At 39.3% G+C, this 25,103-nt stretch overlaps 1 protein-coding gene and 3 non-coding genes across 4 annotated transcripts; 1 reads left to right on the top strand and 3 right to left on the bottom strand.

Moving 5' to 3' along the window:
• Positions 1-6,445: 6,445 nt before the first annotated feature.
• Positions 6,446-6,518, bottom strand: trnav-aac (transfer RNA valine (anticodon AAC)). The gene has a single exon. It is a non-coding gene; the product is annotated as a tRNA-Val (tRNA).
• A 1,168-nt stretch (positions 6,519-7,686) lies between these two features.
• Positions 7,687-7,759, bottom strand: trnav-cac (transfer RNA valine (anticodon CAC)). The gene has a single exon. It is a non-coding gene; the product is annotated as a tRNA-Val (tRNA).
• A 171-nt stretch (positions 7,760-7,930) lies between these two features.
• trnav-aac (transfer RNA valine (anticodon AAC)) lies at positions 7,931-8,003 on the bottom strand. The gene has a single exon. It is a non-coding gene; the product is annotated as a tRNA-Val (tRNA).
• A 3,303-nt stretch (positions 8,004-11,306) lies between these two features.
• On the top strand, positions 11,307-21,024 carry LOC115823778 (interferon-induced very large GTPase 1-like). The gene is made up of 6 exons (XM_030787806.1): positions 11,307-11,371; positions 11,815-12,130; positions 13,910-14,150; positions 16,313-16,540; positions 16,577-17,328; positions 17,770-21,024. The coding sequence occupies exons 1-6, from the start codon at positions 11,307-11,309 to the stop codon at positions 21,022-21,024; spliced, it is 4,857 nt and encodes a 1,618-aa protein (XP_030643666.1).
• The last annotated feature ends 4,079 nt before the right edge of the window (positions 21,025-25,103 follow it).

The following is a 25,103-nucleotide window of genomic DNA, read 5'->3' as shown; positions in this document are numbered from 1 at the left end:
ATACACTGTTATGCACATGCCCTTAATTTGGTTTTAGCTCAAGGTGTAGCAAAAATTAGAGAATGCAAAATTTTCTTCTCACACCTTCATGGCTTGGCTGAGTTCTTTTCTAGATCACCAAAACGAACGCAGCTGCTTGATGAAATATGTCAGAAGCTACTGCCACAAGTGGCACCAACCAGGTGGAATTTTGCATCAAGATTGGTGTGCACTGTATTTGAAAAGCAGAATGCTCTCAAGGATCTGTTTGATTACATAGTTGACCACCATGATGAATTTGAAGATGCTGCCGTACGCTGTGCTGATGGCTACATAACAAACGTGGGCAGTTTTGAATTTCGCTTTTTACTTTCAACTTTTAACGAAATGTTTGCGCGTGCAGACGTGCTCTCCGTCATTTTGCAGAATAACTCCTATGACATGCTGTTTTCTTTGGCCAGGGTGTATGAGTTTTGTATTTGCATTGAGAAGCAGAGGGAGCGTTTCGATCAAATATATGATGAGACTGTGCAGAACACCGGCGTGCCAACTGGACAGAGAGTCCACGGAGATTCTCGCTCACACTACAAGAAGCTGCACGGTGACATTCTTGACAACATTTTAAATCAAGTGCGAAATCGGTTTGAAGATCACGAAAAACTTTCATTCCTTTCCCTTCTGGACCCTCAGCAGTTCACCAGCTTTAAGGCTACATTCCCCGAAACTGCCTTCTCAAGCCTGACAGACAGCTACGGGCCGCGCTTTGACTTGCCACGGCTTAGAACAGAACTGTCTGTGACGTATTCTATGGAAGATTTTCAGGGAAAGAATCCATCTGACCTGCTCGTCTATCTCCAACGTAATGGACTCTGTGACACCATGCATCAGCTATATGCACTAGCATGTTTAGTCTTAACAATCCCTGTCACCACTGCATCCATGGAAAGTACATTTTCCACCCTCGGACGGATAAAAACATATGCGAGGAACACGACAGGACAATCCCGACACTCTGCATTAGCTTCCATAGCTATTGAAAAGCAAGTTCTCTTGGATCTGAAAGCCAGTGATCAGCTTTATGACCGGGTTATTGAAAAATTCATCGAAAAGGAAAGGAGGATGGATTTTGTCTTCAAGTGAACTTCACTGGTCAGTGCAACTGAATTTTTATTGCTGGTTTTGCTACAGCGTTGCATCTCATTGAAATGGTTGCATTTTGTTTCCACATGCTTGAATGAATGATTGTTCAATGTCTTGATTGTTGTCTTGAATTTGTAAAGCATTGGTTGTTGTGCATGTAATTTGTGAGTCTTGACTTGGTCTTTCTTTGCATTGGAAACTGTAACAAAGGTGTGGATGTGTGGCAGCGATTTGTCTATGTAACATCATGTTCGTAGCGCAGTTATCATTGTGTGCAGCGATGTAGCGAGCTACCTGTGTGAATGCATCAGTAGCCTGTGTGTGGTGCTGCAGTGTTGTGCTGTTACTTTACTACATGGACAGTGTGCTTCTCCAACTAGCGGTGAACTTAGACACATGACAATCTTGGCAATGTGTCCCAAATCAGATCACACAAAGTGACTGCATCCGTGACGTCCGATAGTATGTATGTGTGTGTGTGTGTGTGTGTGTGTGTGCGCGTGTAAAAATGGCCAGGGACCATAAATCGAAATTTGGTGTATTGCAGTCCAAAAATGTTTGATCCACTGCATAAGTCAAAAATGATATCGCAATATTTGCTACTTTGTATTGTACCCTTCTTGTATTTGTATTTGCTACTTTGTATTGTACCCTCTAGAAATTAAAGTTTCTTTGGCTATTCTCAACTTCTGTCTGCAACTGAGACTCTTATTTAATTAATGTGCATGGACTTTATAAACGAATACATTCTTCTCCTGAATATATGTTGTGTAGCGGAGTGTAACGTTGCAAATGCATTACATATGCACATGTGTCATTGATTGAAAATTTCAGATTAAGATGTCTTAACAATGAAAATGATAATGGAATTATGGTATCTTGTTATCTTACACATCATTAAAAACTAAGCTTTATTTCGACTAATTGTGGCGCGATTATCAGTGTCAAAATAACGTATTACATACGCACGCGTGTCCTTGAAAACTGCTATTTAAAATGACTGAACAACAAAAACATTAAGGGATTTATAGTATCTTGCTATGCAAAGAAACCGTTTCTGTTCGTAATGTATACCTGACCACCTCTAGAAATTAAAGCGGCTTCAATTCTCAATTTCTTTCTACAACTGAAACTCTTAATTAATCTGCATGGATTTTTAAAAAAAAAAAATAGTACATGTGCATGAATTTTTATAGCCGAGTACAGGAGGCCCAGCTCTGATGGGCACAGTTCACCACTGGATGAACCTTGGTTGAACTGAAGATCAGTGCGGTGTTCTCTGTGGAGCCGTGGAGTTCTGCGCCAGTAGGTAAAACTTCATTAGGAAGGAGACGCTGTTGCTGCTGTCCACTCCTCACTCCTTTTTTGTCAATGAATTTGGGACGAGGAGTCTTTTTTTTTTTTAGCCATTAAGACATTGGACCACACCTATACAACACTGGTCTCTCATGTCATGTACTTGTTGTTTCATGTTTTTACTCTCTGCTTGTCTCCACAGGAGTCACCCCTGCACAGCCAGCAGCAGTCCCTGCCCCAAAGACAGTTTCTTGTCTTTACGCCCCCGTGTCTTCTTTGGCATCTGCCAGTTCTCTTTAAGTGCTCAGGCTGTAGAAAAGTCCTTCAGACAGTCCACCAGTGCAAAGAATTTGAAATACTCAGTGCAGTGCTCCTCAGGTGCCAGAATGGGGATGTTGTGGCAATTCCATCTCCACTCAAAGTTTCTTTAAACTTTTCAGGATTTGGAAGGGGTCTGGCATTAGTATATAGTGTTAGTGTATATTTTAGTATATATTAGTATATATTTTAGTATATATTAGTATATATTGTAATAGAAGAGCAGAATTCTTGGATACAATGACACGTGGTTATGATGCTGACTCCAATCACTCAAAGCAGATGTGAATCGTTCCTGTACACAGGGTCACCTGCGATTTCCCATAGTGCTGTGGCTACCCTTTTTCACACGAAGATTATAGTTTGTATCCTTTATTCCATCTCAGGCTGGATCTGATAGCAGAGCTACAGAAACGTATCTGGTGACATTCTAAAATTTTGCATCCACTGTATGTTTGTTAAATTTGGAGCTACTGTTTCCTGTTCATTAGCTCTAACAGAGTGTGAAATGCATTGTGCACAATGATACCGAAGCATCTAAAATGTAATATACTTCATAACATTACATTGCAGTGCACTGCATGTATTATTATTTCAAATGAGGTTTTAATTCACATGGCCTTTACTGTGTTTTTCTGTTGTGTATATACATGTAATGAAAAACTTTAAACAATTTATATGACCCAGCTGATGTCTTTTTGTCCAATCACTTGCTGTGTAGTTTTTAGTTGGCAACGTTTGTTGTGACAGAGGGCTTACCACAGAGGGCTCTCCCACGCTGAAAAGGGGTGGCATAGCTTTTTCCAGTTAAGGAATAGTAAACTTATGATAGCCTATTTGTATCCGTGGCACTTTATACTTCTGAGCAATAACAAATATGACTGCTCTAACTTTGTTATCAGCTTAGGTTCGCTGATACCTTCAGAATCAGATGTTGGTTAATCAACCAGTGTTATCTAAAAGCCTTACAGCACATTTACGGCTATACCATTGCTTACAGGTTCAATATGCGTGATTATTCCGTAGTGTTGTACAGGTTAGTTTAATTTTCTTTTGTTCAATATAGCTGGTGAGTGAGAGAAGGAATGGTTTGAGTCCCATTCTCATGGGAAACTAACCTCTGGGGTGATCTGGTCTTCATTGGGATTGATCATTTTCGACTTGTGATCGAATGGTACGAGGGTTGCTGCGTTAAAATGTTGAGCCTGATGTCTGTTAAGTGTGAAAGCAAGTGGTTTTTGCTTTGGTATGCATTAGTCCTAAACACAGGGAGGCTTAGGCCATAAAAAGGGTCAAAGGAACAGAGGGGGAGGAAGAGAGAGTCAGAGAGAGAGAGAGAAACAGGGGGACATGGGGGAGAAGTCTGTACAATGTTTAACCTCAGAATCAGTGAAACATTAATTAGACCAGGCATTGCAATATAAAAAGTCATAAGCAGCATGTTCAGTCATCAGTGAATTACATTGTCCAGTCTTTATGTTTTCCCTGATTGTCTACTGATTTCTCTATTTTATTGTCTCTCATTTTACTTATACATCAGTATTTTAAGACATTATTTTTTTACCTTTTTGTTTGTTTTACATTTGCTTTAACAGTGGTTCTCAGCTGACTGAGATGTAAAGATTTAATTGATAAATTTTCATACCACTTTTCTTTGTTCTCTTTAATTTGACTAGTAGTTGGAGAAAAGTCAGGAATCACTGCTTTTGACCTGTAATCTTAAGAGAGTGTTGATGTAATTAGGGATTATATTCAAGGATGGGTAAATACAATATGTGTCATTTTAAATTTCCTCCTGTTATTTTATTTTATTTTATTTTGTTTTGTTTGTGTTTTTTTTTTGTGTTTGTGTGTGTTTTGGAGAAAAATGTTTTTTCAATGCAGTACTCAAAACAATGTGTTACTTATCTCAGTATAGCCTTTGCAAACATTAAATACCATAATTCCTCCTAGTTCCCGATTCTCCAGTGTCCAATGTTTTTCCTTGTCTCAACAACTGCTCTGTCTTTTAAGAGGATTTACATTGTGCAAATGTTGAGGGTTCACTGGAAATAAAAAATCTCTTTCTGTATTTATTTGTGTAAAAACACCATGTGTATTCCCTTTCTGTTGTGTTTTGTAGCTACTTCTCCAATTTCAAGTAAACACAGATTACCTCTAATAACCTTAAAAGTTTGTAATACATCCGGGGGTGGAAAAAGTAAAAGTAGAAGTACTCTTGCTTAAAAAAAAGTACTCTGAGTATCCTTCCTGAAAAATACTTAAGAGTGAAATAGTCCCTCGTTTACAATTTACAAAAATGGCTGTCAGTTTAGCTCTAGAGTACTTTTTTTTTTTTTTTTTTTTTAGCAAAAGTACTGTACTTTTTTCACCCCTGAATACATAGTGGTGGTGGATTACACTCATATTTACCATCTCTCTATCCAACCACTGACAACATTCTAAAGTTCTAGAAATTTTAAACTTACCTAGTTACATCAAAATTCAGTCAATCAGCCATTTAGCCCGTGATAAAATGTACAAACAAAAGCTCACCAACTTCCTAACTGAGATATAATGATGTACAGATTTTTGGAATACAATGTTTGTCAAATACAGATATCCACAACTGCTAATGATCTTAGATTTCCATTGCAAATGCATTTTACCTATTTCTAAACAAATTAGAAGCTGTGAAGAACACCTGACCCCAGACAATAATCTCCATACACTGGCGAAGGATTTAGAAATGCCATTGATTCTCCACTATTACTGCACGACACCGCTAGAGGTCACTAGTGAATCATGAACGGGTTCAATGTTTCACTTCATGTCCTATTCGCCTCGCTGTGAATTAGCCAATATGTGCCCATGTGCCAGAGATTTGGATGGTGTGTTCACAGATAGCTTTGTATTTTGCTAACCTAGTAATTTTTCCTCAAGCGCATATCTGATGGTAGCGTTCTGACAGTGTCCTCTAGCTCATGGTTCACCAATGCAAAACCTACTCATTGAGCGTTTCAGTGAGTTCAGGTGAGCAAACGTAAATCACGCGCTGAATCAAGCCCTGTTTTTACTTGTAATTTAGCTTGCTCAACAGTTAATATCTTGCGTTCAAGTTTCTTCACAATTTCGTGGAAAAAAGCAGAGCAAGCTCAATTTCTGAACAGCCCGTCGTTCAGTTCGGCGTGAACCAAATTTTAGACAAGTCACTTTGTGATTGGTGCGAAATATCCTGCACACCTGTGCAGGTCAGGGTGCTCTCAAGACTGGAGCGTAAAGATAAGTTAATTTTTCGGTTATCTAACCAAATAGACAGCAGTACGTATTTTACAATGCTTATTTTGTAACGTGAGTGTGACTGAACGGGAAGTAACTTTTGCGCAACATTACAGACGGCTTTGTGGTAAAGAAAACATTTTAGAAGCACTGAGGGTAATTTACTGCTTATAGGTGTTGTGTGCCATTTCATAATTATGAGATCCCTTTGTCTTTCCTCTCTGTTCACAAAAAGCAATTCACATATTACATATAAAGTATTGTGAGTAGCACAACATACACATAACTGAAGATTACAGAACATGAGCGCTCTTTCAAATCTCCTTAAAATGTCAGCACTTCAAAATATCACACAAAAGTGTTTCTTCGTTTTTAAATTTTGGGTTCCTGCAGGTGTTTTCTAATAGCTGTAAAGCTGGGTCACCCTGGCTGACGCTTTCCAAAATACTGCGTGTGTTTCCGCCCGGTTTCGAACCGGGGACCTTTCGCGTGTTAGGCGAACGTGATAACCACTACACTACGGAAACTTATAGCGATAATATAGGTGGGGCTTTGAGGAAATCCACAGAGGAAAAATGGTGCCGAATGAAATGCATGCTCTCTCACCTCTGAAAGTTCAGAGATACAGCCGTTTTTGAGGTAAAATTCAGTCAGTCACAATATGTAGTGAAGCACACGTTTATTAAGTGGGTCTTTCCTCTTGGATGTGAGGTCAGTGTTCACTGGTATAGCACCAAGCACCTTCAGTTTGCAGGTGGCGTTCGATTAGCCCCCTTTCCCCCCATCTTATACGTACAATTCTTCCCCCGCCTTAGCTCAGTTGGTAGAGCAGCGGACTGTAGGATTAAATATAGTCATCCTTAGGTCACTGGCTTGAAGGGGTTTACTCTTTCTTGCTTCAACTTTCTCTTGTCCACCTGCCTGAGCAGGAGAGATTTCCAGCTGGAGACTTAAGGAACTGTGCTGGCTGACCTTGGCCTGCTGCTTTGGAGTAAGAAAAACACCATCTTCATTTGAGCGTCTTCTCGGTCCAATCAGCTGCAGTTTCCATTTAAGCATTAGTTTAAGGCCATCAGCCAAATTAGGAACAGTGTCAAGTTCAATTTTACAAATGTCCTTGTGTGAGACAATCACACAAAATAGAATATTCTTTGGAGAATAGAAGTTCCAGAGCTGCTCCAGTCCTGGGGCTAAATTTTTATCAGAAAGGGCTGTTTGAAAATAATAATAATTAAAAAAAAAGAAAAACAAAAACAGTTAAAGAAACTAGCAGGTTTTATATGTGCTATAAATTTGAAGTAAGAGGAAGAAGAAGAAGAAGAAGAAGAGGAAGAAGATGAGGAAGAAGAAGAATGCACTTTTTCCATTTTCTCTTGGCCCTATAACCACATGTCACACACCTTCATAGAATTTCTGTCCTGCTTGCTGCTAGTGAAAGCACAGAGTGGAGACCAACTTCCCACCTGCTTAAATTGTATGCAGTTAGAATGGACAAACTAAATGTGAGTAACAGTTGTCTAGACTATCAAAGTGGAGCATTGCTGTAGATTAGTTGCACTGTGCTAATGGCTCTCATTACAGTCAGAATGCTGGCAAGGTATCTCTTTTGCTTATCTGTAGTTAAGGATGTGAGTTGCTACTCTTGGATAGGTACTAAAGGGGGGAAAACACAACCTCAAAATGTTACAAAGAACTTGTTTCTGCCCGGTTTCGAACCGGGGACCTTTCGCGTGTGAGGCGAAAGTGATAACCACTACACTACAGAAACCATACTTCTACATACTGTTGTTCTTTTCCACTAGAAAGCTAACGGCATCTCATATGTAACTATCAAACTATAGAAGTATGCAGCTTCCAGCGTTAGTTCAAGAGGCGAAACTGACAACCACCCAGCTATCTGTAAAAGTGACACGGTCTGTACTTTCAGAAAAGACGAAGCTGTTTCCGCCCGGTTTCGAACCGGGGACCTTTCGCGTGTTAGGCGAACGTGATAACCACTACACTACGGAAACTTAGAAGCAATACATGAACCTCAATTTGGAGCACTGTCCCGGACACCCGGACATCTAACACTTAACTTCTCAAGCACAGTCTTAGAAATGACTGACTCATAGTCTTACTTTGTCAGATACTGAATGGCATGCTGAGGCATATCTGTGACGAGGAACGGTGGGACGTTAAGCCTGAATGAGGAGGGCCATTTTCAATATTTATAGACAATAAGAGGAGGTTCAATACGTGAAACTACTATCTGAGTTCTTGCAACGGCCCACGCAAATTTACAGAAAACGTGAGCTGATCTTGCGTAAAAATACGCTGAAGGCTCCACAGCTGCATCTCCGTTGATTAATCGAGACGACATGCATTGGCCCCAGTCTGGAAAGTAGATGTCGCCAAAAGACCGTGCGTATTGCCACACACCGATTCGCTCTCAGTTCAGTAATACCAACCCTACAGCAAGTTTCGTTTCTGCCGCACAGGAAACAAGTCAGAAAACTCGGTGCTTAACATTTTAAGCAAAAACAAACACGGCAGATATGACACTTGAGGCTCATAGTGATGGTGTACAAGCGATGTTCATGCTATTTTTCATTACCTGAAGTCATAAATAAATATAGCCTATAAAAACTTGCGCAGCGGTATGCACCGCTGCACATTGCGGTTAAGCATTTTTAACGTCTCTGTCTGTTTCGTCTCACACTCCTGTGCAACACAAATTCAATATGCGGAAGTGGCACTTGGCACGCAGCTTAGGAAGAGGCGAAATAACTGTTTCATAGTTTAATGTCTTTTCATATTAGAGCTTGTTCAGCCATTTTGTGCGAAGATGGGAGGAAAGCGCAAGTCGAAGGATCATACTGTAAGAATCACTCTTAAAATATCTAATGATGCAGTCGCGTAAAAAAGATGATCATGTTTTAATTCTCAACAATTTGTATTCGTTGCAACGTGCGGGCTTAATAATACCTGAGCTTTAGTCTATAGATGCTATCCTAAGAGTGTACTGTTCTCCCTCACGGAGGGGGGCACGAATTCTCTCCACGCTGCTCGCTGCAAAAATGACTTAGCGATGTACGCACCGAGAAGAGATGAATAAACGGATTAATGTGGGATTTTTTTAAATGATCTCATTGCTGGAAACTTTTCAGTAAAAAATGTCATTCGAATGTTGTACACAGCTTTTCAAAACCAGAAAACTTCGTGCTACATCAGGTTTCGGAATTAAAAGCGACAACCGAAGAAAGGGAGAACGGTACGCGTAAACTGGTAGGCGGCTCGGTAGCTTGTAATTTAACTGAGGTTTCCCTCGCCGCACTATCAGCAAGTAACATGGGATTTAGTTCTCAAAATAAATAAACCATTAGAAACACAGTGTGGGTTCTTTACGCAAATGTGAGAGAAAACCAACAATAACTGAGGATGTAGCTTGCCTTCAAATGAGGCAAATAGCCTGTGTTCTAAAAACTGGTACTCAACTAATAAATAGGCCTATTCAATAAATTTGTTATAAACTGAAGCTGATCCTTAAGCAGAGCGACTCACACGAACACTGTTTGGGCAACTGAATCAAAGCTTTTGGCAAAAATCGGAGGTGCAACTTTTTTCTCTGCATACTTCAACAACAATCCAATTAGTATTACTCATTATTGAGCTTGATTTTATTTTAGAGAGCTCGAAAAACACGAGCAAGAAGAAAAGTCTTGACAAAAATAATGAAATAGAATTAATGAAGGTGATGTTAATAACGACTTTTAACGTATCAAAATCTCATGTCATACATCGACCTAGGAGAGAACAAAAACAAAAACGCCTCAGGAAGTGAATCTGCTTCGGGACAGGTGTAGTTCCGAACATTTTACGACGTAAAAACGTTTTGAAAGCAAATGTCATGTCAGTTTTTTGCAGGAGCGAACTAGGTTAATGTGAGGGCTAATGTGCACTCCATTAGCCCTAAGATTTGAGTCCTTGTAAATGCTATCACTTTTCAGCCATTACCACTAACAAACCTAAAACAGAGTTTCTGGTCATGATCCCTGTTATCTCTTAAAATTTGAAATTGGGATTTTTTGAGTTGGACTTTTGAAACAAAATGTTGGTTACGCAAGACTGCTTGTTGCTGCCACCACACCTTTGGATGTCCCTCCAAAGTATTCCCTTTATTTTTAAGAAATATCTGAGTATTTTAGAGTACAATGGCGAGTGAGTTCATTCTGTTTTTCTTTGAAATGCTTTTCAGCACACTCTCAGACAGCAGTAGCCTCTTGCTGACGAAAGGGGCAAATGGGTGGAGAGCTGCAATTTCGTATGAGAACATTACACACCAGTGTATAAGATACCTTGGCATTTAAGTACACAAAACTCAAAAACTCAAAAAAGACAGGCAGCTGCTTACAAACCTTTGGTTAATCAGTTAAATAAAACATGAAATTAGTCCCAGACAAAGATGAGTCCACATAGTGGGTGAAAATGCCCTGGCATGTTAGACATTCAACCTGGCTTGCAAACTTAGCCAGAAAATTCGAATGGTTGTAGGCCCCTGGTCTGACCAGTTTAAAACTGGACACCTTATATCATGTCTGAATGGCTAATCCTATCCTGGCTGACCTGTGAGCACCCTTCACTGGACAGAGCATTACACAGATGTAGTAATGACAAAGTCTTATAAAACGTGGAGAATGTGTTGACTTGTGATCTCTTATTTGTACAATGTTAAACTGGGAATCAGTCAGCCTGTATGGGGGACTCTACCATACCTTTAAAACTAAGACTTTAAAACAGACTAAAGACTTATCTATTTTCTCGAACTTATTGATAATAATTTTGATTTGACTTTGTTATAGACAAAAATAAACGTACATTATTATTATTATTATTATTATTATTATTATTATCGCACTGAATTTTTAAGAAGTGTGTCCCCTGCGATATTCATTTAGAGTTGTGGAACCTTTATCAGTCAAAAAAAGGCCTGTGCTTATGAAGATCTTTGTTATTTACTGCTTGTGTGTAACAACTTATTCTGCCTAGAGCCCATATCACTGCTCACAGCTGTGTTTCATATATGACAGCATGTTTATGTATGTATGTGTGTTATTGCAGGGTCTGCATCCATCTCTGATATAATAAAGATGACTTTGCTGCCTCTGGGAAATTTTTGGACCATGTTTAGGGGCAGGCATTGCCTCTAAAACTCTGTTTCTGTGTGGACATAAATTTGATCCTGTCTCTGCAAAGAATTTTTCTACTTGAGGTGAGGAAGGCAGGATTTCTTCTAGTGCAGGTCTCTCTTGAGACATGCTGGTGCCGACTTAACCATGGAACTTGAAGAACCTGGTGGTGAACAAGTGGATGATGACCCAGTCCATCCTGCTGCCGAGGGGTAAGAAAAGCAAAAAAACACAAAACATCTCTCTCTCTCCCTCTCCCTCTCTCTTTGAGGCATAGAAGATTAGTGTGCGGTTAACACACTCTTTTTTTTTCTCATCAAAATGTTTTAGACATATTATCTAACAAAGTTGACATTCACAATGAAATATAAAACTTTAGCATATATTTTGTTTTCACGATGTATAAAATAGAAGGTCAGGCAATTATCCTGTCAACAACCATTTAGAGGGGCTACATTCTTTTAGCTCTGTATCCATGAATGAAGTGTCCATGGCCCATTCTGATGTCCACAAAGCCTCAATTCACAGCTAAATGTACTGTTACTTTTAATTCTGCAACTTTTAAAATATAAATGTAAAATGAGTATTTTTTTTTTCAGAAAGGCAAACATGTGACTGATGCCAGTCTTCTCATTTTTACTTTTGTCACATTCAGTTTCACTGATTCCTTTGCCGGTCCCATGGATGTGCCCTGTGATTTCTGCACTGAGGGGAATCAAAGAGCGGTGCTGTCCTGTTTAAACTGCACTGCGTCCTACTGTGATTTCCACATTGAGGATCACTACACGGTACCAGCACTGCGGAAACACACACTTGTTGAAGTGTCTGGAGATCTGGAACAGAAGCTCTGTCAGCAACATCACAGAGCCCTGGAGGTGTTCTGTAAGACTGACCGCCAGCTCATATGTGCCCTATGTCTGGTGAAAGACCACAAAGGACATGCCATTGAGTACAATCAGCCAGATCACCAGGTGAGCCAAGGACTACATTTAGACTTCGTTTACTCTGAAATATTTTCTTGGTCAGATCAGTGACATCATCCTCCTGTCAAAATGTCTTTTAAATATGTTTTTAAACTGAATGAGAGCAAGAATTAAAAGATACAGCCTCAGATACTTCACTTTGTTTTGGGACAGTTTTATGAATATCAACGCTACTCCCAAATCTTTTTTACAGCTGTATGAGGGCAAGAATCAGAAGACAGAGACTTAATTTGGGGAAGTGAGACTGACTTATGCTTTATGAACACAGCTGTATCAAAATAGTTCTGTTTGTGTTCACTGATGACATCATAATTTGTATTCTGCAGGTGTCTTTGGACAGGGCTCCAGGCAAACATGGCAAGTCTGCATGATATTAATTACTGCATAATCTAAAACTTTGCATTTTCCTGCTTGGACAGAAATTGCTTGAAATAACATTTTTTTAAATTTTATAATAGTAATCAGATTTAGAATATTTTATTTCCTTCTTTTATTTTGCGTTCCCTAAAGTTCAGACCCAACAGCCCTTCTGAGCAGATTACTGAAGAATGAAAATTAATTTGTTGGTGCCGAGAACTCTCATGCATAATGGAATGCTTACTATTTACAGATTATTTGCAAAGAATGACAAATAAATCACAAATCTCATTTTAATAATTGACAAGACTCTTAAATAGCACGTTTTTGTGCGGTGTGTTGAGTCCAAATGAAGCTAAAACTCAGTTAGTCAGACCTAAAGTTACCTTATGCAGCACAGTAACAACAGGTCATATTAGCTTTAAACTTTGCTGGTATTGTAGCACATGAAAAGTTTTGAGCACAAACAAAATATCACTGAGAAGGCCTTGCTAAATTGGCACAAAGAAGTTTGGTGATTTTAAAGTTGTACCCCGCATATGTCGTTTATTTTTTCCAAACCACTCAGTTTACTAAGGACTTTGGAATGTCTCAGTGGGTTTGTCGATTGCTCCAATGGGAAGCTGTGAAAAAAGGGGCGAGGCATACAAAAAAGGGTTAGGTGTCATGCAGCAAGATGGATGTTTAATGTGATTTACAAAGCTTGACCATCCCTCTCAGATATGTAATTACTTGGGCTAATGAACATATAGAGGCAAAGTCCTAAGAATATTATAAGTCAAGTCAACAACACTGTCACTGTCTCAAAAATGCTTAACACCAACTTGAACCGACTGTTCAAATTCTGATCTTACATTGATTCTTTTCGCTTAAGCTTGCTGTGAGCAAGTCAGCATTTCCTGTGAATATGTGTCATTTTAAATGTTTGCCAATTATTGAACCTATGTTGTTTGGCTCTGACATAAACTATTTTGTCACCCATAGCAGATTAGCCACAGATAGGAGATAGTTTGATAGGCATTTTTTGTGCACTAGGAAGTTAGCTGCTGATACTACATGTGGCATTTAGAGACTTGGAGAGTCTTTGGATTGAGTGAAAAATTAGAACAATGAAGGAAAAGAAATCATTTGTTGGAATAATGATAGTTAAAAAATATTGTTCTTTGAGGTTCTATAGTCTGTCAAAGTGGCTGACAAAGGAACTTTTGGTGGAGCTGCACTACCAACCACTCATAATTACTTCAGAATTATGTCCCTGAACTAAATAAGGATGCATATGATTTGATAATGTAATATTTAAAATAAGGTCCACAAGAAGCCTTATTAATGCTGTAAAATGTTCACTTTTAGTTTCTTTCTCTTTCATCTCTCACAGCTCGCCCTCCTCCTCTTCCTCCTGTGAACCTCAAGGTTTCGGCAGTGAGGCCAAACTCAGCATGTTTGAGTTGGGAAGCCCCTGAAGGTCTGGAGCAACCTCAGAAATTTAGAGTGACCTGGAGAGATGACAGAAAGTTGTGCTGTCGTATAGTCAAGGACATCTGTCAAGTTACCATAGAGGAACTGAAACCAGGGGAGGACTACTTTTTCAGTGTTGTCACAATCGATGAAAATGACAACCAAAGTCAAACGGTGTCAGCACCGGTGCACACAGGTAACGGTGCTCTGCAAAAATGCAATTCATGAGTTAACTCACCAATTCCCATTCACTTGAACAAGTGGACCATTAAGGAAATCGCGTCAGCATTCTGACATTATTAAAATTCACGAATATGGCCCAGTCCATGCTGACAGTATCACTCTTTGGTCTGTAAGACACTCATAAATCTTTGAAGTGGGTGAAAAATTAGAGCAATGTAGGAAAATATCATCTGTTGAAAGAATGACGATCAATCATTGTTCTTTGAGTTCTTATAGTTTGTCAAAGTGGCTTAGCCAAGGAATACTTGTTCCTTCAGACAGGGGTTTGCTTCCTATCACTGCACAACTCCTAGTGTGATGCAGTGAAAACTCCAATCTTTAGGTGAAAAGAAGCAGTACATTAAATTAATCAGAGTATCATGTATCACATTGTGCCATGTTTGGGATTTAAAATGGCACAGGAAATCTGGAAAAAAAAAAGAGAGTAAAAAAAATTACCTGTACCAACAAGTCTTCATATGCCTAAAACACAACTCAAGTAACACTACTCTTACACGTTCTTCGAAGATTTGTGTTGTGGTTTGTATGTTTTGCTTTTTGTCTTTCTTTCTTTCTTTCTTTCTTTTTTTTTGTTTGTTTGTTTTTGTGGGTGTATATTTATCCTGCAGTGGGGTGTACCAGAGAGCAAGTTTAGTGAAAACTCTGAGTTAGTTAACTCAGAACAAGTAGTACATCTCCTAATAGAAGAGCCCTATGGCTTCATTCTCCTGGCAAAACAAAGCCAGTTTTCACTAAACCCCCTTTCTGGAATAGCCCCAGGTGGCATCGCTGGAGGTTTTTCCCTCTTAACGAGGAAACTGAATGGGAGGAACCAGAGACATATATATAGATGTGTCACATTCCAACACTCTCTCTCTCACACACACACCCCATGCACGCTTACCTTGGAGACAAACCACTCCAGTATTCTTATTGTTGCCACTTTGATTTAGTTTTCTTACATTTACTATTTGTTTTCACTGAGTAATTTTGTGTTGTATCTGAGGGCAGATAGTGTTTTCTTTTTCTTTACGTGCACGTTTTAAGTTAGGCCTAGTCCAGGGTAGGTCAGCAGCTGCTGGGAAGACCCACCTTATCTTTTGTTATTGGAAGAAATGTTAGTGACCTGCTGGCTCACCCTCGTCAGCTGCTACCCGTTCCTTCCTTAGTTGTCACGTTTTGTTCTTTGCCTCTTCATTTGTTAAACTGCTCAGCGATACTTTTGTGTTTTGTCAAATAAAAGGTGTTTGATTCCTTTTTGAATACAAATAATCATATGGTGGTAATTTGGCCCACAGTTTAGACCTTTGGTTGCTGTAACTCTGGTGATATTTGGGGCCATAACAAATTCAAAGCACAAAAAAATTCACATCTGTCTTTCCCACTTGTTTTCTAGTGGTCCCTTCACCAGAAAATGTAACTGTGGATGTGAATGAAACGTCAGTCTCACTAACATGGACCAAACCAGCTGGGATGAATCAGGTTTCTTTTCTCGTGTCCTGCGGTGGTGATGAAAAGTTGGAAAATATTTCAACAGTATCTCTCAACTGTTCTATCTCTGCCTTGCGTCCTGGCACTGAGTATGTTATTAGTGTCTTCACTGTGCTCAACAATGGGGAACAGAGTGCACCTGTCATTAAATCCATCTACACAAGTAAGTAACTCTGGATCACTGCATCAAAGCCACTAATAAGCTTAATCTAATCAAATATTGCTTTAATTCCATGCTAAGTCTGTACCCCAAAATGCAATCCGCTGTTTTATCATTTTGGACTCAATGAAAAAGTCATAACAACTCTCCGTGACATAATGTGCATTGACTGATTTTCTAGCTGTTATTAGCCAGTCAATCTGACAGTAACTGAAATTTCTTGATGGATTTAATTCTCTTTAATGTCTGATCTTTGACAATGTTTTCAAGATATTATGAATTATTTTAAAAAAGGATTTTCAAAGTTGGGTTTTTTTATTTTCTTGATATTTATAGGACATCTTATCATGATCTTTTCTGGACATTCTCGTTTTGGTTTTAAAATGTTTTGGAGGATTTTCTGGACAGCTAAATCCAGTCTTAGGCCAATGCAATCATGAGTTCCAGTTTTAAGTATAATTCATCTTTTTCCTGTCCTCCCCCAGAAGTCAACTTCGTGTCTGTGTTAAAAGATCTAGGACTGCACCATCATTTGAACCACAAATTAACACTCAGTTCTGTCCTCGAGATATACGAAGAGACTTATCAAGGACAAGAGCCGCAGGATCTGAAAGCAATGACACAGTGTTTTCTAAGAAAACTGATGATGGTTAATTCTTCAGTAAGAGAGCTACAGAATGTTGCTCCAAAGGAAACACTGACTGTTGAGGAAAGTGAAAGGAGCAGCTGCATTGATTACTTTTTCAAAGGCCACAAAGATGTCAATCTCTTAGATGTCATCACAGGTCTCTTCCTTTGTGCTGATCCTTCTCTTCAACAGGAAATGGCCGTGAGAATGTCTAAGTGTGAGATTGCCTTTCCCTTTTTACTGCCACATGCTAATGCTCAGATGTCTGATACTATTATGCTGAGGGCTGTTCAAGATACTTTGTGGGAATTCACACCTAATTTCTTGAGAGACAAGAAATGCATTGGACAGAATCCATTTTCAGCACCTGATATCCCGATGATATCCTTTGTTAGACTAGGAAAGAACAGATTATCAAAATCAGAGATTTTAAACAGAGTTTTCAGAAACCACCACTGGCAAACTGACACATTCGTTCACCGCAACATGAAATGGGGTAGCACACCCAGAACTATATCCAATGGTCTTGCAGAGATCAGCTGGTATCTGCCTAATGGGATTCCCAACAGTGATCTTGTCTCAGGGCCAGTAGCAGTTGTTAATCTTAGAGGAGATATGAGGAATTTTCAGGCTCAATTCTCTATGCTCTGCCGATTCTCTGTTGCAGTGTTTGTGTTCTGTGAAAGTTTAGACAGTAACTTCCACATGCCACATTTTCAGAACATTAAGAGTCAACTCGTGATTGTGTGCACTTCAGGTGCTCACAGCTCCAACACAGAGAGGCTCCAGTGTCAGATTCAGAAGCTTGCGAAGTATCCAGTTGGCATAATCAAGAGGAGCCAGCAGACAAATGATGCGGAACTTGTGAACAAAGTGAGATCAGCAGTTAACTTTGTTATTCAGAACGACACAGTACAAAGGAACCTGAAGGAATTGCATTGTATTGCACCTAAATGGAATACACCTGGATACTATGGCACTAACAAAGCAGCTAACATTGCTTGTAGATTCACTGAAAAAGTTAACGAAATGCTTTTTTCAAGGGATCAACAGCTACCATTCCAGGGCAGTCTGTGCAGACGTCTTACAAAGCTACAGAAGGAGGAATGTAGACTGAAAAATGCAGGAGATAAAAACCTTGAATTTTATCTTGGTGAACTCTCCCCAAAATCAGGAAAACTGAGACAGCAGCAATCTGCTTGTGAGAGGTTACTGTTAATGTCTGTTTACCAAAATACCCAGTTAATTCACGAATTCATTTCTTGTTTACAGGACTGTCAGGAGGCTTATCATTATTTTTTGAAATGTCTTAAGGTTTACTTAAACTGGCTGCCAAAAGAATTTGTGCCAGATCCTGGGGAAGAGTACAAGAGGCAATATCAGTTATCTGTGAAAGGTGAGGAGGCTGCTGATTTGCACCAACAAATCTCTGGAAACTCTCTTAGAATGGAACATTTCGTAAGAGAGATTGGACAGCTCTTTGAGTGTGATATGTCTGAAGTCAGTGGACTTTACAACATGCCCTATGTCTTTTCCCAAGTAATCAGTCATGGATATCCCTTAGAGATGATCGATGGACTAACTTCAAATATGCCTGTTAGGTGGATTGAATGGGTGATTAGTCGAAGAGACCCCTACATCAACAAAATCAAAGTGGTCAGTGTTTTGGGTCCTCCAAGTTCAGGGAAGTCCACCCTTCTTAATGCCATGTTCGGTGTCCAGTTTTTCGTTGCAAGTGGAGGATGCACAAAAGGTGCCTTCATGACTATAATTGGAGTCAGAGAGGATTTCACTGAAAAGCTTGGCTGTGATTATATCTTGGTCATCGACACTGAGGGACTGAAAGAACCTAAACAGGCTCAGATGTCTGACAGCTATGACTGGGATCTAGAGCTAGCAACAATGGTGGTAGGGCTGAGTGACATAACAATCGTCAACGTGTCCACGGAAAACATGGTAGCAATAGATAACGCATTGCAAATTGTGTCACGAGCTTTCCTTCGTGTGAACGCGGTGGGGAAAAAGCCCTGCTGTAAGATAGCTTACCAAAATGTCAACACGGCCACCCACGAACAGATGATTCAGTCCAGGAACCATCTTTTGCAACAGCTAAACGAGATGACAGCTGTTGCAAGCAGCGTAGAAAAAAGGGATGGCACTGTGAAATTCACAGACATAGCAGAGTATAATCCTGAGGAAGACAACTGGTATTTCCCAGGTCCTGACTATGGTGGACCACCAATGACACCAGCCAGTGTGAATTACTGTGAAACTGTGAGCAAACTCAAGAGGAATATAATTGAGACATTAAAAAGTAAGGGTCCTGCTCAGACAATAAAAAACTTTTGTACGTGGATGAGAAGTGTCTGGCAAGCACTGAAATATGAGAACTTCATCCTCAGTTTCCGCAACTGCCTTGTGGATGAGGCCTACCCAAAGCTGTGCTTGGACTTCAATGGCTGGGAATGGGCTTTCCAGAAACACATGTGTGGCTGGATTGCTGAAGCAGAAAATACTGTGTCCAACTTTGACAAAACAACGTTATCACCACTTCAGGAATCAGATTTGGATGCCCTCTTGAACCAACTGAAAAAGCAAGCTTTTAATGAGATAAAGAAAGCAGCCAAGACCTTCCAAGATGAAATCTCAAACTATTTCCAAAGACCCAATGTAAATGCAAATCTTTTGGAAGTATATAGGGAAAACTTCGTCAGAAATGCAGAAAATTATAAAACAGAGACAGAGAAATCCATAGTGAAGAAACTGGAGGCAGCTGTAGGTGTCAAAAAGCACACACTGAAGAGGGACAACACTGAGAGAAGCAACAAAGAAACAATGGAGGGGAAAATATTTCAACTGCTGATTAACGTTGAAGCTCAACACTCTTTAGATGATCAAAAACTTGAGGAAAGATTTGAGGAAATGTGGCACAGTGCAATGCAAGAGCTGCCCATTTCTAGTCCAAAAAGACAAAATGTGGCTTTAGATGTTAGAACTGCACTGTTGTCCAATTTAGAACACAAAGGAAGCTCAGTGCATGAGATGTTGGAGAAAACATCGGATCTAGAAGATTTTGGGAAAGGTGAGTTTAAGGTGGACCTTGACATCAAAAGACATTTCTTAGATGTTTTCAGGAAATCAAAACCCTCTCAGGAGACCAGTAACTCATTAAGGACAGAGATGCAGAGCATGGCAGACAAAACTATCCTCAATTGCAAGCAGTTTGTTGAAGAAAAGGTGGCCTCAAAGACAGACTATCAGAGTGCTTACACAAGAGAACTGCTTGGAATTATAGATGAAGCCCTGGAGAGACATAAGTATCTGCAAATCAGCACTGAATTTGCAGCCTCCCTAAAGATACACATCTGTAGCCAGGCAGTTGGGGAGTTCAAGAAAATGCATGATCACTTCATACGTGACCATGACCCTCTGAAGAGTTTGGAAAAACACAAACCACAGTACCTTGCAGATTTCAAGGATCTTTTCTACAAAAGAGACATTTCCGAGAAAAAGGCAGAAGAATTTACCTATCTCTGTGTAGCACCAGCTGTGAAAGACTACATAAACAAAGCACTTGGTGTCAGCATTGTTGATATAATTCTCTCAAAGCATGAGGACATTGATTTCCAAAGCAGATCTTCTTTTAGTTTCCACATTCTCAGCTGTCTTCTCACTGAGGATTTTGAGGCCATTCGCAAGTACATTGACGATCATGAAAGTTTTGTATATGAGACAGTTGTCCATCAAATATCTAAATATTTTTCAAATCAAGAGCAAAGCTTATCAAATGTGGCCCTGAAGCATTTGAAGACGATCACGAGAAGAATAGGAGAAACGGTGGAGAGAGCAAACAATGCATGCAACAATGAAGTTGAAGAAAAGGTAGACAATTTGAATATGTCAAGTTTTACTGGAAATTTCCAAAGAGAGTTATCTCCAGTGCTTGTCATTCCCAACAACACAACCCTCCTGAGATCTGCCAGTGTGAAAACAAAGGCTTTTTCCAAGCGTCTCATGAGATCGATAGAAGACATGAAGACTCAGCTCATTACAGAGCTCCAGAGAGATCAGGTTCGGAACATCAGGAGCACGTTAGACGGCCTTCCTCTACGACCTGTGGAGATGCTTTTTGATCGTGTGTTTAGATGCAAAGCGCAGTGTCCATTCTGCAAGGCACCGTGTGAAGCGGACGGAACAAATCACACAGTGCACTTCACTGCCATGCACAGACCAACAGGACTTGGAGGATTTACAGATGAAGCAGGCAGACTCTGTACAGAGATATGCTCCACACTTGTTGCCAGTGACAAAATGTTCCAGGTTCCTGGAACCAATGGAATACATCATCCATATAAGGATTACCAGAAATATTACGGTGACTGGAAAATTCAGCCTGACACCAACACCAAGGCTTCACAATATTGGAAATATCTCTTTGTGAAATATCAGGAGGAATATGCCAAAGTGAAAAATGCCAAGCCAGCTGATTTGCCTAGTGACTGGTCTTCAATCGCTGAGAATCAGGCTCTTGAGAGTTTACAGAAGGCATATAATATTAAGATACACTGAAAAAGGATGGCTTTGTAGGGATAATTTTACAAAAACAAAGTCAAGCAACAACCCAGTCTTAGTCTTTAGCCAACAAACACTCTAAGACTATGTATGAAATCACAGCATGCAACATTTGTATCTGGATGTGCAGCTTATGTCTCAGTGAAGTACCAATCACTTCTGTTTCTTTCAAGGTATGGTGTATGCACACATATATAGTGATAGATCAATGCGTAAATACTAGGGGTGTTCATCTCTCCCTTATAAGACGATCCGTATCTAGATACGTATCTAGATACATGTGCCTCAATACGATTCAGGGACGACACGTTTCAGTACAGAACGATTCAGTGCGATTCAATTCGGCACGACCGATGTGATACGATGCAATCTGATACAGTTTTTAACATTTGTTTAATGTAGCCATTCATTTTCCATTATAAATTCAGAATTACATGTAATTGTGTCTATTACTTTTCTAGTAGACACAGACAAAAAAAAGACTTACTGTATGAACAAACATTTTAAATCCTTAGCAATAAAACAATAGCAATAGATGCCGTGGTTACCTAAGATCTCGCCGAATTGTGGCTAGTCGTGGCTGGACAAAATATTTAATATCCGTGTCTTTGTATTGCATGTTCTTGTGTGTGCTAGCTGCACTAGCATCCACAGATACCTGTCGCCCGCATAGGTTTCACCATGCCATCTCACCAGGTGAGTGGTAAGATTTGTCGTGCTACACTTGTACTTAATCGCTGTTCTACAGACCTTACAAATGGCCATACTTTCATCCAATTTTCCCTCCCTCTTATAAAATCCAAATGTCTTCAAAACTTTAGATTTTAGATTTGATGGTGAACTATAAACAGTGTCAGCGCTGTCGGATGTGTTGTTCTTGCAAGCAAAGATAACTTTACTCTTGTAAAAGGCGAGACCCTGTTCAGATTTATTAGCAAATGAGAGGCTGTCATTATTATTTTGAAAATAACATGACTTGTAACATTAGATCAGTGAGTCTTCTGCAGCTACTAAATACTACAGTAGAAATAGACCGGTCCAGGGGTCCGCGTATCGATGTAGTCGCATCTTTGATGTTAAAACCGGTTCCCGATTCGTGTTGTTGAATCGTTACACCCCTAATACATGTACATAACTGATGTTTCATACGAAAAGGAGAAACTGTATGACTATGCGTTTTGCAAGTATGTGATTACTGTGACAGAAATATGAAAATTATGGAAAATTTCCAGCTAATGTTGTGTCCTTAACTATCTACTATGCTTTTACATTTTAGAGTTTGTCAGCAATTTTAAAATGATCTAGGGAATCCCTCATTAACCCCCAGGGACTGAAGCTTTATCAGAATTGGTAAAAAAAAGAAAAGGCCAATATTATAAAACTGAAAAAAAAAATCTGCAACAGAACAGATGAGCCCAGTGGAAAGCCTTCAAGGACAGGTACACCTCTGTTTAAAGCGCTTCAGTGTAAATAAAAAATAACAGAATTGTTTTTTGTACATTTCATTGAAGCTAATTGTGAATATATAATGCAATTAGTAAGCCGGTTTGGATTTGTGTTTGGATTTTGAGTATACATCATGCAGTATATACAGTAATAAGTGAATTAACCATTTAAATCTGAATATTTTTCTTTGATTTGTATGAATTTCTTTATAAGTTTTAACGCTTACTTTGCTAATGCATTAGCATTTTAAAATATTGCTTTTTGCTTTATATTTTTTATTGTTTAACGTGAGATTTTTTCCCCAAAATATGTGCACCTTTAAAAATGGTTCTGAATTGTCAGATCACGAGCTGACAGGCAGATGTTGACTGCTGAAGTAATACATTTACATCAACACAATAATGTATCTTTTCTTTGCTCCCTTTCTGTTACCGGTTGCTAACTAGACTAATAAACTGAATCTGAGGTTCTTTTGTGCTTATTCAGTTGGCTATCTGGCGACATTAAACATAGCGGCTGTTTTTCGTGATGTTTACAACATCTCTCCCCTGGCCAGTGATCACACCCTCATCCACGCGAGCAAAGAGGTGAAATATTACCCAATAGACTATATTACATCACCTTGGGTCGCTGCTTGCCTGACACAGGTTCCTACAAAATACCAAACATACATGTAAACCAATCATCACAACAGGAGCTGAACAACGTGTTGAGTTGTGGTTTTTGTCCGCTGGGTCCTGATGTATCCCGACTACATTCAAAATGGTGAAAAAACGATTAAAAACGGCAGTTAAAAAAACGAGTGGACCGATAAATTAGCTGTATACAAGCACAGTACTAGGCATTAGGACGGACCTGTTACCATGGGAATGGGATCGATATCGTCAAAACTGCGGGAATAGAAAGGGCGTCAAAATCAGCCGGAATAATAATAAAACTTAAGAACATTAGGCCTATGTGATTGCTTTACGCTGTTGAGTTTTCAATTCTGTTCTCCATATCAATAAAGGATCACGCAGAAGATATCTTTGGATGCAGTCGATTTTATTTTCTCTCTCTCTCTCTCTCTCTCTCTGACTTACTTGCAGCACTGAACAATTATTAGTAGCCATTCCACTTTTATAATCGACGTCACAAACAGAACGTATTACACATAATACATGCGTAAAACAAAACGCATGGTCGTAAACCTTTTAATACTGGGAACATACAATTTTAACAAATTATACCTTACAGCCTAATAGACAATATACCAAATATTATAACTGATGACAGCATATAACTTAACATACGCAACCACATAATAATAAAACTTAACAGGAACACTTGACACTTGACACTTAAAAACATTGCCTCTAACTTTAATGTCGCTACCAGTTCACAAAAATAATGCATCATTAACCTGTACATATCTTACTTGAAGCACTTCAGGATGTCTAATGTCTGATACCAGTAGGAGTCAATAAGATTTCAATTCTCTCAGGAATTCTGTGATGATGGCTTTGAAAGGCTTTATGCACGCCCGCCACCTGTCAGGGCGGGAATGTTGTATCGGCCAACAATGAAGCGCTTTGTATTTAAATATTAATTAGTCTTCCCCTGCCATGCTACATTTCGAAAATGGCCAATGATGTACATTCAGACTCCTCCTGAGAGAGTGGGCTGCATGAGATCTCGCACATGCTGACAGGGCTGTCCCCAAATTAAACTCATTCATTTGCCATTGGCCGAACGAAAGTAAATTTCGTCGTAAGAACATTAATATATTTTATGTTACACACATTAACAACAAATACTTGAAACTCTTAAATGAATTATTTTTAATTCACCTAATAATACTTAAATGTGTCACCTCTACGAAGGGCCTGAATCATTTTTTGGCGTAGCCTTCGAGCAGGGGATAAAGTTCAAGTAGAAGTAGCACTGTTACTAAAAAATGTACTCTAAGTATAGTTAAACTGATAACCGTTTTTGCAAATAGTACATGAGTGACTATTTTACTCTAAAGTATTTTTCAGGAGGGATTCTTTAACTCTACTGAGAGTGTTTGTTTTTAGTAAGGGGCAGGCTACTTCTCTTTATCCACGCCTGGCTTGTAGCTAGTGATAAGACACTTAAAGAAGCTCACGTAATTTGTAGCTTGAATCTTATGACGTAAATGCAGATGCTGGAATCCATTGTTTGTCATATTCATGATACAAATCTCAAGAACAGTTAATGAGTTTAGATTTCCGATACAAACGCTTTTATTGACCTCCAAACAAAATAGTAGCGGAGCACAACGTAACCACAATCACATCCGCACACTGTCAAAGGAAATACAATTGAAGCTACACTTTTACAAGCCACAGTAGACAATAGCCTGCAAGCTTATGTTCAGCAGTAACACGTAAACTAATTTACAGCCGACCTTGCACAACTTCCTTCTTTAATAAAACGGATGGACTCTTATTTTAATGTCTGTGACATTTTCCGAATAACTTTGTTTTTACCGTAAGGCTGCGCACAGCCAAAAGAAAATTTCAGAAGAAAAAGAAAAAAAGACCGAGGAGAGCTGTAACAGTCAAAGTAAACAATTCTGGAAGTACTAGCCTATCTAAAACTCTGATATTTGCAGAAAACAGTTTTCG

This window comes from Chanos chanos, chromosome 11 (assembly GCF_902362185.1).
Source record: "Chanos chanos chromosome 11, fChaCha1.1, whole genome shotgun sequence".
NCBI lineage: Eukaryota > Metazoa > Chordata > Actinopteri > Gonorynchiformes > Chanidae > Chanos > Chanos chanos.
The sequence above is the reverse complement of the archived record's forward strand: the minus strand, read 5'-3'. Positions and strand labels throughout refer to the sequence as shown.